Below are 17063 nucleotides of genomic sequence, written 5' to 3' on the forward strand. Positions count from 1 at the left end.
TGTGTCCTTCCCCTCCCCTCTCCCCAGGTGTGCCCAGAATTCAGCGCGAAGCCTGCTACACAGTAGGCGATTAATAAATGCCCCTGGACCTACAAGACCCTGTAAGATCAATGATAAGTGTCCCCTTGGCAGGCGCTTCTAGTCCTCGTGCTGGGTATAAAGACCTTCGCCACCACGGAAAAGTCGCCACTCAGCTCGGAGTCACGGTCCTGAGTGGGCACCTCCCACTCCGAGGTTCTGGGCAAGGGCAGAATCCTCGGGACAACAGCAGGACTCTGCCGGTGGTGCCCAACTTGGGTGTGGAAGGTGGGGATGGGAAAACTGAGAGTCATCGCCTGCTTCCACCAATCATGTGCCGCCCTCCGACTCATCCTGCCTCCTCAGGGCTAAGGCTCCACCCCATTTCTGTCGTGCTGTCCCAGCGCCGGCCAAGTGCATTCTGGGACTTGTAGTTCCAGGCTTCTGCGCAGGCGCAGTTCTCAGGTGGCGATGTAGGAGGGGGTAGGGCAAGTTAGTCCCCTTCAGGCAACGGTTTTTAGGTGGCTCCCGGGGCTCCCTTGGAAGGTGAGTGTGCGCTGCGGGAGGGCGAGGGGCATTGTGTGGCATTTGTGTGTCTCCCGTGTGTTGTTGGATCTGTGTGTGCTCTGTGCCTCCCCTGTGTTGTGTTTGCGTCTCCCGGGAGTGGTGTGTCTGTAGGCTTTGTGTCTCCTGGGTGTTGTTGGGTGTCCGTTGTGTTTCTGTCCTCGTATGTTTTGGGGTATCCCTCTGCCGGGTTTGTGTCTCCTGGGTGTTGTGTGTCTGTGTGTGCTTCATCTGTGCTTTGTATCTGCTGAGTGTCGTTGGGTGCCTGTGCGTGCTTTGTGTCTCCTGGTGTTCTGTTTTTTGTGTGCCTGTCCTCGCGTGTTGCTGGGTGCCTGTGTGTGTTCTGTCTCCCTTGTGGTGTGTTTGTGTCCCCTGGGTGTTGTTAGGTTTCTTTTCTGTGTCTTTCTCTTGTGTATTGTGCCTCCATATGCTTTGTGTCTCCTGAGTGTCGTTGGGTGTCCTTTCGGTGTCCGCCTCTTGTGTGTGGCTGTGTCTGCGTGCTTTGTGTCCCCAGAGTGTTGTTAGTCTCTTTTCCGTGTCTGTCTCTTGTGTGTGGTTGTGCCTGTGTGCGCTGTGTGTCCGCCGGGTATTGTTAGGTCCCCTTTCTGTGTCTATCTCGTGTGTGTTTCGTGTCCCCCGGGTGCCGCTAGGTCCCTTTTCAGTGTCTATGTCTTGTGTGCACTGTGTGTCCCCCGGGTGTCGTTAGGTCCCTTTTCTGTGTCTGTCTCTTGTGGTTGTGTCTGTGTGCTGTGTGTCCCCCGGGTGTCGTTAGGTCCCTTTTCCGTGTTTGTGTCTTGTGTGCGCTGTGTGTCCCCCGGGTGCCTCTGGGGCTTCGTGGCCGTGTTGTCCGTGCGGTGCCTTGCCGCGTGTGCACCTGCCTCTCGGTGTGCCCAGGTGTGCACCTTCCGCAGGGGGGAGCCGGGGACCCGGCGGGCGCGCGCTCTCTGCAGAGCCCTGGATCAGATCGATCTGCCCGCGGCGGGGGCTGGGGCCGCTGGGCCCAGGCTCCGCGATCGTATTGACTCGCTTCCATTCTCCTCTTAGCGGGGGGCAAAGGGGCCGCCCCGCTGCCTAGCTCCGCTGCTGCACTGCATCCCCACCCCTCACCAAATGTGCCCGCACCTGAGCCCCCGGTCACATCCCCCCGGCCTCCCGAGGCCTGAAGTCCTGTTCTCCAGTCCCTCTTTCTCTTTGGGGGAAGGGCAGTTGTGCACGGTGCTCAGCTGGCCTTCGCTGGAGTAAATTGACTGTAAGCTCCCTGAGGACTTGGAGTCTAATTTTTTTCTTTGTATTCTGCTATCCCTTGCACTTTTGTTGTGTAGTTGTCTCAGCCGTGCCCCACTCTCTGTGACCCCATTTGGGGTTTTCTTGGCAAAGATACTGGAGTGGTTTGCCATTTCCTCCTCCTTCTCCACACTGGGGGTTAGAGCCCCTAGATAGCAGGAATTGTGGGTCAGGACTGGAGGACCCACCTGACACATCCAGGACCTTCCCACCCACCCCAAGACACACCCTGACTGGTCCCTCTCCCTCCGGGGTCTGCCTGCCCTCCCCAATCTATGCTTTACCCAGCTGCCACCATAGTCCTCCACCGAAACGCCTCTTACTGTTGTCACTCCTTGGACCAAAAGCTTACTGCCTCAGCCATGCCATCGACATCAAATACAGACTCCTCTGATGGGTGGCATTGAAGGCCCTCTGTGAGCTAGCTCCAGGCCTCCCCTGAACTCTCCTCACCAAGGCTTGTTGAAACCTCAGTCTGTCTGGAAGGGCTTTGTCTCATCCCCAGCCTTCAGGAAGCTTTTGCCCCTCTGATTTTCCTAAGAACACTTGAGTTGGAAGGCACCTAGTTCTGTTCAGAAAGATAGATAGATAGATATAGATGTATATTCGTTTCCCACTTTGTAAACTAATTATTTCTTTGTATCCTATTTACCCCATCCATATACATGAAGTAGGTAGGTGGTATAACGTATAGAGTGCCGGGCCTGGAGTTAGGAAGACTCCCCTTTGTGAGTTCGAATCCAGCCTCAGACATTGACCCTGGGCAAGTCACTTAATCAGTTTGCCTCAGTTTCCCTAGCTGTAAAATGAGCTGGAGAAGAAAATGGCAAACCACTCCAGTATCTTTGCTAAGAAAACCCCAAACAGGGTCATGAAGAATCCAACATGACTGAACAACAACTATATATACATAGAAAAAGGTTGCTGCATTTACATATATATGTAAAATTATTTTCCACGATAGATTGTGTCTCTGGCTGTATCAGATCCCATTCCAGGAACTCTGTAGACTTTCTGACCACAGCACTGTGCATTCACTAGATTGAGGAAAATAAAAAACCCATTAAATGAGAATATGGTATTTTGATTAATTATTTATTCCTCCCAGCCTCCGTTGCATTAATTTTTTTAAAGGGATAGACAAAAAGGGAACCGCTTTGATACTCTGACCCAGGGGGTACAATTGTCTGTGTGCGGCCTGTGGATGTGGGGGTATTCATCAGGGAGCCCCTGATAAATTGATCCTGCCCCCCAAACATTGTATAGTTACCAGATTAAAGGGTTAAATTTGCAGCCTGTAAATTCCATCTGAAAAGGGGCAAGCCCTGTAACTTCATCCAGAGGATTGGGGGAATTTAGTTAAGCAGGGTCCCCTGGCACATTCTGGTGGTGGGAGAACTCAGGAAGGTCTGGGGATCTGTTGTAGTAGAAAGCTCTGCTTTGAGGAACCAGGAGATTTGAATGGTGGGCCTGCTTAGCTGTTACTAGCTGTCTGACCCTAGGCAAGTCATGAGTTGCCTACTTTATAAGAATGAAGTGGTGATATTACTCTCCTAGGGAGGTTAAGGCTTAAAATGTGTTGTTTAGATGAGGAGCTTGGGAGGTTAGGTGCAGAGGAATCCAGAGGTCTATGGGGAATGAGTGGATGTGGATTTGTGGAAGAACTAGGGGCAGTGGGATGTGGCAACATGGAGAGAAGAGCGCCTTAGGGGGCCCAGGGGAAAGACCAGGAGCTGAGAGGTTATGGGAGGTCTAGAGAGGGTAAGGAGAAAGTCCAAAAACCTGAGAAGGAAGCTGAACCAGGTGAAGGGCTGCCTGTGTGCCTGGCACACAGTAAGTGATTAATAGATGGTTTTTCCTACATGTATTCATTCATTGCACCTCTGGGCTGCAGTGGGAGCTTCCAGGCCCAAGTGTTTGTCCTTCATCCTGGAGGGTTTCCTCCCATCTTCTCTTTATCTTACCCACTTCTTCCTCTGTGTCCTTTCCTTCTTTCTCTCCAATCCTCCTCCCCCACATCTTTCCTTCTCCCTTCCTGCTGCTTGTCTCTATTTTGCTTTTCCTACTTCAGGCCCTTCTTCTCAGCTCAGCCACATTTTCATGTGTTTTATGCAGACTTCCTCATTTATTTTGGTTACTAGAGGCACGCCTGTGGGAAGTGGACCTTAGCCTTTTCTTGTTAAGCTCCTTGAGGGCAAATCCCCCAGAGGATGTGCCATAAATTATCACATAGAGTGATGATCACAAGGACAAGAGAAGCTTGCAGGCGCTTGTGCTTCGAGGCTGGTAAAGTGCTTTACAAATGTTGTTTCATGTGATCCATACCATGTCCCTGGCAGAAAGGTACTGCTATTATTATCACCGTATTACAGATGAGGAAACCGAGGCAAAGAGATTAAGTGACTTACCCAGGGTCACACAACTAGTAAGGGTCTGAGGATGGATTTGAACTCATATCTTCCTGCCCCCAGGCCTAGGATGCCTCTACATCTAAATGAATTCAGAGTGAATGTATGATCTTATGTGCTTTTGTGTGGTGTCTGGGCACCTCCAGAGAACCTTGGTGCTAGAATGTAGGACCGAGACATCTGAGCTCCTCCTGCTAATTTTTGCTGGTTTTAGCTCTTTCCCCAGAAACTTTTGGTGGAGTCTCCTGGGCCTTAGCCTAGTACACCCATTAGAGGGCTCCCCTCCTGGAATGGGGGCTGAGCCAGGGCCAAGGGCCAAACTAAAATGGCCTTCCTCTTAAGCCCACAGGCCCCAGCTCTGCCAGCAGGCAAAGGTATGGAGGATCCCTCTCCAGAGCAGAAATGAGTCCTGGGAGGAGACACAACTGACACCTGGGACCTTTCACAGGAGCAAGGGCAGTGCCTCCTGACTGTCCTGCCTGGCGGGACCCAACTTGGGTGAGGGCCGTGGCCATGGAAGCCTGGGAGCCAGTGCTGGGAGAGAGAGGTGAGTCTCAAAGGGGACCTGGAGGTGGGCTGGGGGTCTGGCTTTGCCACTTTCATAACTGTGGGATTTGAGGCAGGTCCCTCAAATTCCCTTGTCCACCATATGCGAGGTTGGACTCACTGAACCTTTCTGGTTCTAAATGTATGATCCTGTGATCCCCTGTGGATGTTGGGGGCGGGAAGGTACATTAGAGGTATGTGGGAGGAAGGCTCAGCCCCATAGCTGGCCCTGCTTCTTTGTCCATCCTTCTCTTCCCTCCACCATCCCCTTTCCACCCCCACCACCAAGTACACACAGCATTTTGCCCCGGCTCTGCTGATTCAGTCTCCTGGCAGCCACCACTCTGGAGTCTAAGGACTCATGATGCCCATCCCTGGCCTGCCGCAGGTGTAGCCGGATCCCTTTTTTTCTCAGCAGCTGTGAGACAAGGTGGTACTTTTTCCAAAGGAACTTTTCACTTGGAAGCTCTGGGGAAAGAGAAGTTATCGGAACACCTGATGCCCTCCAGCCTCAAGGGTTGTTTTCCAATCCAGATTCACTGGATCTTGACCCCAGCAGATTTTGGCAGGCCCAGCTGGTGGAGACACCCAGCCCTGCTTCATTAGTCTCAGTGCTGCTTAAGGACTCCTGCTGACCTGGGGGCCTCCTCATGGACCCCCTTTTGTCTCCCCTCCCTCCTCCAAGGCCTGGTCGGGTTTGAAGTTCAGCTCTACAGGACAATATGTTGCTAATTGGTTAATGGAAAGGAAAAAAATTCTTTTATCAGCAGCTCCTCAGGACCATAACTAATTTGGAGAACTAACAAATGGGGTCTCCTTCCTCCTTCCTTACAGCATGCATCAGCCTTGGGCACCTTGGGGTAACATTTGTCCCTTTGGTCTGGACCTGTGATGTAGTTCTGAGAACTCCCAATATGGAAATGCCCTCTCCCAGTGCAAATCTGCACCTCTTCTGCCACCTAGGGCCTTAGAGAGCTGTCCAGGGCACTGAAAAATTAAGTGACCGAGTGCTCACCCAGCCAGCAGGTGCTGGACTTGAACCCAGGTCTTCCTGGGGAGCACCCTGCTTCTGCCCTCTGATAATAGCCAGCCTTTGGAGAGTCTCATAAGGTTTGCAAAGGATAAGGGAGGTTTGGATCAGAGGAGCTGAGCTTGAAGGCATCTTAGAGCCTATTGAGTTTTTCACCCTCGTTCTGTAAGAGAAACTGAGGCACGGGTAGGCCATGTGCCCCTTTTCAGGGTTGTGCAGCCAGGAAGTGTCTGAGGGAGGATTTGAACCCAGGTCATCCTGACTTCAGCTCTTGCCCTCTCTCCTCCATGCTATGGCTGCCTCAGAGACTAGGAGAGAGGAATGGAATATCTCCCGTGCTCACTGAGGGCTGGGATCAGTGAGGGAAAATCGAAGATGATGATGGTAGCCGTAACTATAGCAGCCAGCACTTAAATGGCACGTTGAGGTTTGCAAAGCGAACATTTGATCTGCCCTGGGAGGGGGGTGCTCTTATTTCCCCATTTTACGTGTAGTGAAACTGAGGCAGACAGACCCAGGCAGAGGGGAAGCAACTGAGCTAGGACTTCCTGATTCCATGCCAGACAGTCCATCCACTGCATCGCATAGCAGCCCCTCGTGTGTCACACCCTCCCCTTCCAGCCATGCTGGAGGCCCTCTGTTCTCCACTGGCTGTTCAGCGTAGCCCAGTCACCCCAGCAGCAGCCGAGCGGGCCGCTGGGCTCCATAGTGCATGGAGTCACAAGGACCTGAGTTTAAATCTGGCCTCAGACACTTAGCAGCTGTGTGACCCTAGGAAGGGTCACATAATGAGAAGGTCACTTAACCCCTGTTTGCCTCAGTTTCCTCAACTGTAAAATAACAACACCAATGTCCCAGGGTGGTTGTAAGGATCGAGTGAGATAATGATTGTAAAGCGTGTAGCACAGTGCCTGGCACACAGTAGGCGCTGTAGAAATGCTTATTCTTCCCCTTTCCTTCCTAACAATCGCACCCTCCCCTCCCAAGATTCCTGCTGCCCTGCCCTGGAATCGGTGGTTCCAGGCAATCAGCTTCTGTAAACTATAATAAATGAGATCCTGTCTGTAAAGCGTGCCCTGAACCTCAGAGGCTAGATGATTCTAAGCGGCTGGCGATGTCTCATCTCCTTTGGTCTTCGGAAGATCCCCTCTCTGAGGCAGATGGACCTAGGGGGTCCCAGGCCTCTGCCCATTTCCCACAAAACATCATCCAGCAGGAGGAGGACATGAAATGGGACATGGCCTGGTTTCTTGCATTTACATGGAAGACCAGAGCTCATTGAGGGAACCTGCCTCTTAGGGCTCCTTCCTCCCTCCCCTCTGGTATTTCATTTCTGCCAGAAGCAGCTTGACCTAGCATAGAGGGCCCGCTACAAACCCTGCTACATGCTGGCCCTGTGACCTGCTGTGACCTGCTCTACCTCTCTCTCTCTCCCTCTCTCTCTCTCCCTCTCCCTCTCTCTCTCTCTCTCTCTCTCTCTCTCTCTCTCTCTCTCTCTCCCTTTCCCCTCTCTCTCTCTCTCTCTCTCTCTCTCTGTCTGTCTGTCTCTCTCTCTCTCTCTCTCTCTCTCTCTCTCTGTCTGTCTCTCTCTCTCTCTGTCTCTCTGTCTCTCTCTCTCTCTCTCTCTCTGTCATATTTGTTATCTCGGCCCAGCCGATATGAAAGGCCAGCTACAAAGGTGTGGAGAATGGAAGCGAGAAGAAAAGGAGGAGGTGACGTCTGCATTCTGGACAGCCCAGGCCAAGGTGAGTTGGGTTTCTCTTCTTCTGACAGCGTGGACGTGTTCTCTCCCTATGGCCTAAATCATCTTTGCCCAACCAAAGTCTCTTCCAGGCACTGGGACCTGGCATCTCACCTGAAAGAATGTTGTTAAATTGGTGGAATTCATAGGATTCTCAGTCCAGCTCTGGGAGGGAGCTTGGGGTCCGTCTCATCCAGTTCCTTCTTTTTGTAGGTGAGGAGGAAGCACAGGAAGGTTCAGTGACTTCTCCAAGTTACACAAGGCGTTACCATCAGAGGTGGGATTTGAGCCCAGATTCTCTCCTAGAACTTTAGCACTAGAAAGATCACAGGCTAATCCATTTAGAGCTGGGAGGAACCTTGGAGATCATCTGGTCATAGCTTTCATTTGACACACAAAGAAACTGAGGCCCAGGTGGGGGCAGTAATTTGTTCCAAGATACCAGTGGCAGAACCGGTACTAGCACCCCAGTCTCCCGATTCTTTCCACTAACCCTGGTACTCTAGAATTAGAAGCTCTCTCTTTGCCTAGAACCCTCCCTCAATGTTCCTTCCCTTTCCACTATTGCATATAGACTCTTCCTCAATCTGCAAAATCTTATTTATTGTGCTCATTGGTGCTCCAGTGTTCTCTTGTGTTAATCTACCATGGGCTGCCATGTGTTTGGGTTGTTTCTGATTTTAATAATTATACATCACATAGCTATAAACATATTTGTTGAAATCAGTCTTTTCCCCCCTTTTTAATTTATTTCCCAGAGATTTATTCGTAGTAATAGGTTGCCAGGTCTAAGGGTGTGACCAGTTTTGTCATTTGTGTTGACCTTCGCCAGTTTTATTCTTCAGCACAGTAGTCTCTACCCGTTTGCAATGCTACCAGCTATGTATGAGTGCACCTATTTCCCCATAATCCTTCCAGCTTTTGATTTGATCATTTTTATATATTTTTAGTGTTTTGCTATCTGTAAAGCTGTAGATACTTCTTAATAGTTGTGTTCCTTTTCATTTTTCTAATGTTTGGAGAAACTGAACATTTTTCAGTGTTTGCTGTTTGTTTTTGCTCTTTTGTGACCTATCCATTCATATTGTTTCACTATTCATCAATGGACACTTTTCTCCATTCTGACGTTTTCTCTTATTCTGTTCTCTCAATCCTATAAATTCTGTAAATCGAGCACTAATCTGTGTGGCTGTCAGCAAGGGGCTTCATCTTTCTGAGCCTCACTTTCCCCATCTGTCAAAATGAGAAATAACCTTTTAATTGCTTTTATCTTAGGGCATTGGGGAAGGCACTTAGTTATATGGATCTTTATTGGGCAGATGGTTTTAATTTCTGTGACAATGTAGCGCTCCGGTTTGCAACTTCTGTTTGGAAATTTCAGCTACAATAACATGCAACAGTGCTGTGAGATGGGTACTGTTATCATGCTCATTTGGCAAGTAAAGAAAGTGGCATGTAAAGCAGTTAAGTGACTCGCCCAGGATTACATAGCCAATAAAAATCTGCGGTGGAATTTGAACCCATATCTTCTTGTCTCCAGTCAAACTCATCAACCTTTTCCTTGGCAATTTCTTGTATTTATTTCCCTCTGAACGTATGGCCCAAGTATTCCAGTTTTTTTTTTCCATTTAAAAATGTATGTGTGAGTATGTACATACAAATGTATACATTTGGGTTTTGTTCTTGGCCTTAGTTTCTTGGAGTTTCTGTGGCTCCGACCCATTGTCACCTGGCCCCCAGTCCACTGGTGATGAGTGTCTCCTAACTTGACTCCATAGATCCCTACATCCCACAACCATGGAGCCCATGGTCATTCACATCCTCAAGCTGTTTTGGCTCAGGGGACCAGCCAGGGCTCGCTCTCTATTGGCAAAGTCTTGAAGAGCCCAGAGCTTCTCTCGGGCCATTCACTCCACTTGCCTCACGAATGCACATAGTAGTATCTGGCACTTAGTAGGTACTTAGCAAATGTTTGTCAATTGATTGAAAGTATAAGAAAAAAAAGAAAAAATGTAAATCAAAGGGGCAGCTAGGTGGCGCAGTGAGTAGAGCACCGGCCCTGGAATCAGGAGGATCTGAGTTCAAATGCGGCCTCAGACATTTGACAGACTTACTAGCTGTGTGAGACCTTGGGCAAGTCACTTAACCCCAATTGCCCAGCCTTCCCCCCTAAAAAAAGAAAGCATTATAATTGTCCTCCAGTGCCTGTTTCCTGCAGACACCAGTGACTGACCAGATCCTCTGTCCCCTCCTTCCACCAGGGGCCAATAGCGTCCCTTTCTCTATGTCCCTTATCAGATTGCCTTCCCTGGCATGTTAAATGCACCTGATGAGCCTTTGCATCGTTTACTCAGCCAGTTCTTCTGTTAGGCCCCTTTACAGAAGGCCACTTCATTGATGCTTTTGTCAGTTATGATCTTTACTCTATTTCTGGATGCAAGTTCTTCAACCGTCTGTGTTGTGTTGGTGAGAGATATAGCCGTCCTTTCTCTTCTGTTTAACAGCATGAAGTTTTTGTATTTAGATTGCTTGGAATTTATTGTAGTATGTCGTGTATGGTACTAGTTTAAACCTATTTTCCTACATTCTAGTTTTCCTAGAACTCAGGGGGTTGTGTGCTTTGCCTGGAGTCAGGAAGACATGAGTTTTGATCCAGTCTCAGATGCTTACTAGCTGTGTGACCCTGGGCAAGTCACTTAACCTCTGCCTCAGTTTCCTCAACTGTAAAATATAACTAATAGTGCCTACATCTCTGGATTGTTCCAAGGCTCAAATGAGATGATATTTGTCAAGAATTTAGCATAGTCCTTAGCATATAGTAGATACTTTAAAAATCCTTTTTCCCCCCTTTCCTTCCTCCCTTCCTCTCATTCCTTCCTTCCTCCCTTCCTTCCTTTCTCCCATTCCTTTCTTCCTTCTTTCCTCCCTTTCTTCCTTCTTCCCATTCCTTCCTTCCCTCCTTCCCCTTCTCTCTCCCTCCCTTGTTCTCTCCCTTTTTGCCAGTAATTTCCCTGACTCCCCAGCCAGGTCTCTTAATCTCTATGTTCTACAGACAATAAATACCTGAGGATTTCTCTACTGTTATGGCATAGGTGGTTTGGGGTCTGTATTAGTGGACAGAGTTCTCATACAAAGAATTCCCCACACTAAGAGTCACAGGTTGTTTATAGAACCAACCTTCCAATTGCCACTTTGACAGCCTTAGAATTGCCATCTTCTTTTCACTCGGCCTCATCCTGCATTTATTTACCAAGTTAGTTACCAAATGTTGTCAATTCTTCCTTCACAATATCTCTTCCCATCAGCTTCTCCTCTCTGCTCACACAGCCACCATCCTGCTTCAGGCCTTTGTTTCCTCTTGCTTGGATGAAAGAGCCTCCTGACAGACAGATCTCCCTGCCTCCTTCCCCAGTGTCCTGATGGATCTCCCTGACTCCTTGTCTAGTCCATTTTCCACTGCCAAAGTGATACTCCTAAGGCCTAGGTCAGATCATGCCCCGCCCCTGCTCCAGAAGCCCCAGGAAATTTCTAGTGTCTCTCAGGTCACACTTAAACCCCTCGGTCCAGCATGTAAGAACTTTCACAATCCAGGGTCCAGCCTGCCTTCTAGACTAGTTACATATTACTGCACCTCACCATGAGCTCCTGAGAGCTGGAATGTTTGTGTCTGTTCTCTCGTTTCTTTGTATCCCAGGGGTTTATCCCAGCGCCCCTCACTTCCTTAGAAAATGCACACTTCCTTGACTGATTGTCATCCCAAACTACGGCCTCACTGAACTGACCTTCAGGCTGCTGACCTCCCACCTCTGGCTTCACACAGTCTGTCCTCCATGTCTGCAGTGTGCTCCCTCCTCCCTCACCTCCTTCCAAGCTCAACTCAAGGGCATCATCCCCATCAGGCCTTTCCTCTCCTCCCCCACTGGCTCCAGCCGCAAGCCCCTCAGGCTACCATTTATTGACTTGGTAAAGAGCTTGTCTCCCTAGATCCAGACTCTCTTTTAGGGAGCAACTATTTGATTTTTCTCTTTGTATTCCAGGGCCTAGTGCATTCTGAGCACATGTTAGGTGCTTAAATGCTTGTTGACTGATCACTTGCTGTAACTTTATATATTTTTTGCATAACTACTCTGTACACATTCTACTCTCCCAAAAGAATGTTAGATCTTGAAGGACAAATCCTAGTTCATTTTTGTCCTTGTTTACCAAGGGCCTAAAGAGAGGGCCTTGTGCCTAGTAGTGTCTACCTGAAAGTTTGGTTAAAGGAGGCAACAGGCTAGGTGATATGTAAATTCATGATATTTATTCCCTTAAAGCTAGCAGCATACATACATATATGGAGCCAGATGAAATCTGACTGCCTGAACAAAAGAACGATAAGGCTTAAATACATTTTTAGTCCCAACTCAGAATGCCTGTGTTACTCAAATTTATGATCCCCATGTATGTTTAACCATGATACAAGAAAAGGATTTTCCTTAATGGAGTAGGTTGTAAATACAATAAGATAAGAGAGTTGACAAAGTATCAATTGAAATTACAGCCCTAGGATCTCTGTGTTTAATTTACCATTAACATGCCATAACAGAGTATATGCCCATAAAATATTAAAGTAAGAAAAAGTCACATTATTCAAGATGGTTTCTCAGGTTAAAGGTCTCATCCTTAATGGCCACAGACAGAGGAAAGAATGCTCTTAAGTCTGCCTGATCTGGCTTTGTTGACATAGGAAGAGGTATTCTCTGAGGAAACTCAGAGAAGGAAGCTCAGGTCCAGGCTCTTCTTCTAGAATTCAGGCTCTGGCCCTTATTGAAGTTATTAACTGGATATTAAATGATTACCAGTAGGCGCACAATAAATACACATTATATATTTTTTTAAATTGAATTGTGTTTGATATCCTTTAGGGGTGGCAGGGGTGGGGGGAGGGTCCATCCCTAATCTTGTTAAGAAAGTTTTTCTGTTTTATAAATCATGCTAGCTCTTGGTTATAGCTAGATGCTTTTGATCATGTTAAAGAAAGATCCTTCATTGCTCTGCTTTTTAAGCACTTTTTAAAAACATAAATCAGTACTGCCTTTGGTCACAGGCTTTTCCTGCTGCCATCGATATCATTGGGATTTTTGCCTTTCTTATTAATGCCATTAATTATGTTAGTGGTATTCCTTCCATTGAACCATCCTTATAAGCATGTTGTAAATCTGACTTTGGTCATAATGCATCATTTTCAGGTCTCTTGTAGCATCTTTGTTAATATTTTATTTAAAATTTTGCATCAATATACATTAGTGATGTCGGTCTATAGTTCTTATTCTCTTCCCTGGGTGGGGTCCATATTCGTGTAATAGAATGAGTTTGCTAGAGGGATTTCTCTCTATGTGTCTGAGAGCAGTTTATCTAGCCTAGGGATTGTACTTGGAATGTTCACTGGAATCCACTTATAAATCCATCTGATCCAAGAGACTGGGGGGTTTTATTTCCTTTGGGTATCCACTCTCAGCTTGCTTGCAGCTCTTTGTGAGATGAGCTTCTTTAGTCTTTGCTATTTCCTGGATTATTAATCTGTATGCTTTATATTTCTTAAGAAATCAGTTTTGTTAGCATGTAATGGAATACAGTAATTTCTGATAACCTTCATTTCTTCTCCTTTCATTATGAATTCCTTTTCATCTTCTTTTTTAACCCAGATAATTTGGTTTTCTTTTTTTTCATTAATTACATTAGCTAGTAGCTTGTTGATTTTGTTAGTCTTAAAAAAACAACTCTTTTTTGTTTATCAGTTCGATAGCCTTTTGGTTTTCAATTTTATTTCTTCAAGCTTCAAAATTTCTTCTTTCATATCTGTTTTGGGATTTTTAATGTGTTCTCTTTGAACTGCTATTCTATTCTTTTTGTCTTTTCTATTTGTCTTTTGTTCAAAGCTGTAAATTTTCCTCTAGCAACTGCTTTAGCTACATCCCATAAATTTTGGTATGTGGCTTCATTGTTATTGTCTCTAATATAATTACTGATTCTATGACTTGTTCTTTGATCTACTCATTTGCCCTATTGGAATTTAATCTCCATCTTTTATTTATTTTTTCTTTATTGAAGCAGAATTTCAGGGTAGATAGAGGGCGAGCCTCAGGGACAGGAAGGCCTGAGTTCAGTTGCTCTGACACATACTAGCTGGGTGAACATGGGCACATCACTTACTCTCTCCATGCTCCAATGCCTAAGTTCTGTAAGTTAAAGGTGAATTTCTGATGTTAGTGACTGGAGCTTTTACACTAGGAATTCTCTCCACAAAGAAATCACCAGTCTGAACAAAAAAAAAAGTCATTCAGTGCCTGTGGACCTAATATATCTGTGATGCCTCTACACCTCCTACAGCTTCCATACTTGTTTCTCTTGAGAATCTCCAGTTGTACAGTTGGCTTCTCTGAAGTCATGAGCATAGCTCTCACTTTGGATTCAACTGGAAAAGCTTAATCAGTTTCATTCCAGCTCATCACATTAAGTCTGTGTGCGTATTGTTATGTATGTTCTTTATACATTGAAAGTAGTTGGGTTCTGTCTTCGACTTAATTTTGCAGTTTTTTTCTATGGACAATGTATATTCATTATCCAATTTGTTTTGTTTCTGTGGATGGCCAGACCAACCTGCCAGATCTCCATGTAATCAGCTCATCATTCACACAGAAGGGAGCCTCTGAAGGACCTCAACATCCAGAGGAAATAGCTTTTCCTCTCATGACACTGGTGACACGTGAACATATATCTCCTTATTTTTATGCTTCATTAAAACTGATACTCAAGTCACTGGACAAAGTTGTCTTCGTGGTCACATAAGTCATGGAATATTGATCTTGACCCTGTCTTTGAGGTATTCCTTTAAGGGTATGTTTTTACTATATTGAAGCAAATGCTTGTTTTTAATTAACAAAAATTGATTGGTCAGCAAGCCCCACTTAGTCATTGTTTGGGCCCTGATTGACTCAGAATGAATGTAAATAGCAATTGTTTCTATTTTGGCAGAAACCCTGAGGGTCCTCCCCTCCCAGATTGATTTTTTTTTTTTTGACCAGGTGAAGAGGCCATTCTCTGCCTCATTTCTTACCTGGCCTTAATAACTGGATGAGCATTGCCTCAGTCAAACTAAAACCTGGGGAAGACCTAAGCTTAAAAAGGCCAAGGTCTCACACTACATCCAGGGCCATCTCTAGTCTTCCTAACCTAGATCTTGCCACTGGACCCAGATGGCTCTGGAGGAGAAAGTAAGGCTGGTGACTCTGCATTGTCCTCCACTTAAGTCCAATTCATTTGCATGTCATGATATCACCTCCCTGATGTCACAGTCCTATTCAAGAATGGACAAGCTACAAGAGACACTGTCTTTGAGGTGTGTTTTTACTCTATTGAACCAAATGCCTATTCTTAATTAACAAAAAGATATAGAAGGAGAAATTCAAGCCCTGGTGCCCTGTTCTCTTAGTTGATACCTGCTTTTCCCGGACTGTTTTTGTGTTTGTCCTTCATTCTTGAAGAGGACCATGACATCAGGGAAATGATGACATGTTGACTTTGATTTGAGTGAGGGAGGGCTGTGCAAGGTCAGCAGCCTCATTTTCTCTTCTAGAGCCATCTGGGTCCAGTGGCCTGATATTCACCAGGATAACTAGAGATGGCCTAGGATGCACTGGGAGACCCTGGCCCTTTCAGGCTAAGGTCTTTTCAGGTTCTCACTTTGAGTGAGGTAACACCCATTCAGTGAATAGGCCTTTTTAAGAAGTAAATCAAGGGATGTCCCTTTAGGAAAAGCCCCAGCCATACTTCATTTCATTCCCAACTCTGGCCATCTCCTGCACAGTTTCATCACTGAAGGGGGGAGGGGGGAGGAGGAGGACCCTTTCCTTCCCACCCCACCCTCTTCACCCTTCAGTTCTAGATCCATAAACCATGATTAAATCATCTCTGCCATTGGTGCTTGTTAACAGTCTACTGCTTTACAGCCTCACTTGCTGCTCAGAACCTTCTGGACCAGCTCCTCCCTAGCCACTGTTTTCTGTTGTGTGTTATCTTTTCCATTAGCCTTTAGAATGCCAGCTATTTAAAGGAAGGGATTTACTTTGCTTTTGTATCGATATCTCCAGGTCTTAGCACAATACTTAGACTATTGTACACAATTAAATGCTTTTATTTTCGCCTTAGTTTTTTTTTTTTTTTTTTTTGAGTTTCTGTGACTCCAGACTTGTTAGCTGGCAACCAGTCCCCTGGTTATAAGCATCTCCTAACTTGACTCCGTAGGTCTTTCTATCCCACAACCATTCATTCTTTTAAGGCTCTTATGTGTTCTACACCAGAGGTTCAAACTGGCAGCCATTGCTGAACCAGATTAAAATGGAATTAGGAAATATTTAACAAGACAAATAAAAATACAACACAACCTAGATAATGTTAATATGTTATTTTCTAAGTCAATTTACTGCCAGCGAATTTAACACCACTGTTCTCCATTACTTATCAGTTGCTTGACCTAGAGGATTCAGCCTACTTCAGAAAATTCTCTATGAAATCCCCCATAATCCTTTGTACATTTTCATCAAGAACAGATTTGATGCCTGAATAATAGATTTAGAGCTGATAGGGACCTCAGAAGCTGCCAGATCCAGCCCCTTCATTTTTATAGAGATGAGAGAATATACAAGCAGAACTATCATGTTGATTTTTCAGTAGTCTTCTACTGATGATAATACCATGATCAACTGGATTCCTTCCCTCTGAAAAAATCTTAAAAATTGACTCTCACTGGTCTTTAAAATTATGCTGATGCTGGAACAGTTTCTTCTATTTTTGCTCAGCTCCAGCCGGTCTTCTTGACTTACCTTTTTAGATGCCACTGCCACCTCCTTATGTGGTATTTGGGGGTGCTTAAGGCTTAGAACCGAAATGCAGGGACTTCTCTGTGTCTATTGATGAGAACAGATTGCCAGAGGTCTCATTCCTGGCTGTTCGCAGAATTGTTTTCTGATCAGATTTATTTGGTTGTTTTATGGGATGATAATCTCCCTTATACCTTCCTCCACCTATCATAATGCCTCATAACTGAACATAAGTCAATGTTACCCTCGGCTGCTGCCGTTGCTTGTTGGCTAACATGGCTTGTTGTTTCTTTCAGTCTGGTGACTGTTCTTCCTTGCCTTAACCTCCCCAGAAAGACTGGTAATTGATGTCTTTACTTTTGTCCATTTCCCAGTTTTAGACATCAGCAAATCCCACCCTCCCCAAATGTGGATTCTAGGGTTTGTTTGGTTTTTCCTTTTAATCTCTACTTCAGGATCAGGAAGTTTGTTTTCCTTGTGACTTTTCCCACCCCATTATTATTGCTGCTCTTAAACCCTTCTTCCCTCCTCCCCCCTTGATCTCTTGTTGCATTCAGTGGATTTCTTCACATACTTTTTGTGCCTGTGTGTGTTCAACCCTCCTTTGTCTATTT

At 46.1% G+C, this 17063-nt stretch overlaps 1 protein-coding gene across 1 annotated transcript in view; it reads left to right on the plus strand.

Annotated features, from left to right (window-relative positions):
- The first annotated feature begins 466 nt into the window (after window positions 1-466).
- The window catches only part of LOC118839274 (zinc finger protein 260-like), a 38798-nt gene continuing 22201 nt past the window's right edge, over window positions 467-17063 (plus strand). The window contains exons 1-3 of the mRNA XM_036746723.1: window positions 467-564; window positions 4617-4821; window positions 7504-7595. Coding sequence (XP_036602618.1) covers window positions 4788-4821; window positions 7504-7595 — 126 coding nt within the window. The 5' untranslated portion in view covers window positions 467-564; window positions 4617-4787. The remainder of the gene's footprint in view (window positions 565-4616; window positions 4822-7503; window positions 7596-17063) is intronic.

The sequence above is a fragment of the Trichosurus vulpecula genome, chromosome 2 (assembly GCF_011100635.1).
Source record: "Trichosurus vulpecula isolate mTriVul1 chromosome 2, mTriVul1.pri, whole genome shotgun sequence".
NCBI lineage: Eukaryota > Metazoa > Chordata > Mammalia > Diprotodontia > Phalangeridae > Trichosurus > Trichosurus vulpecula.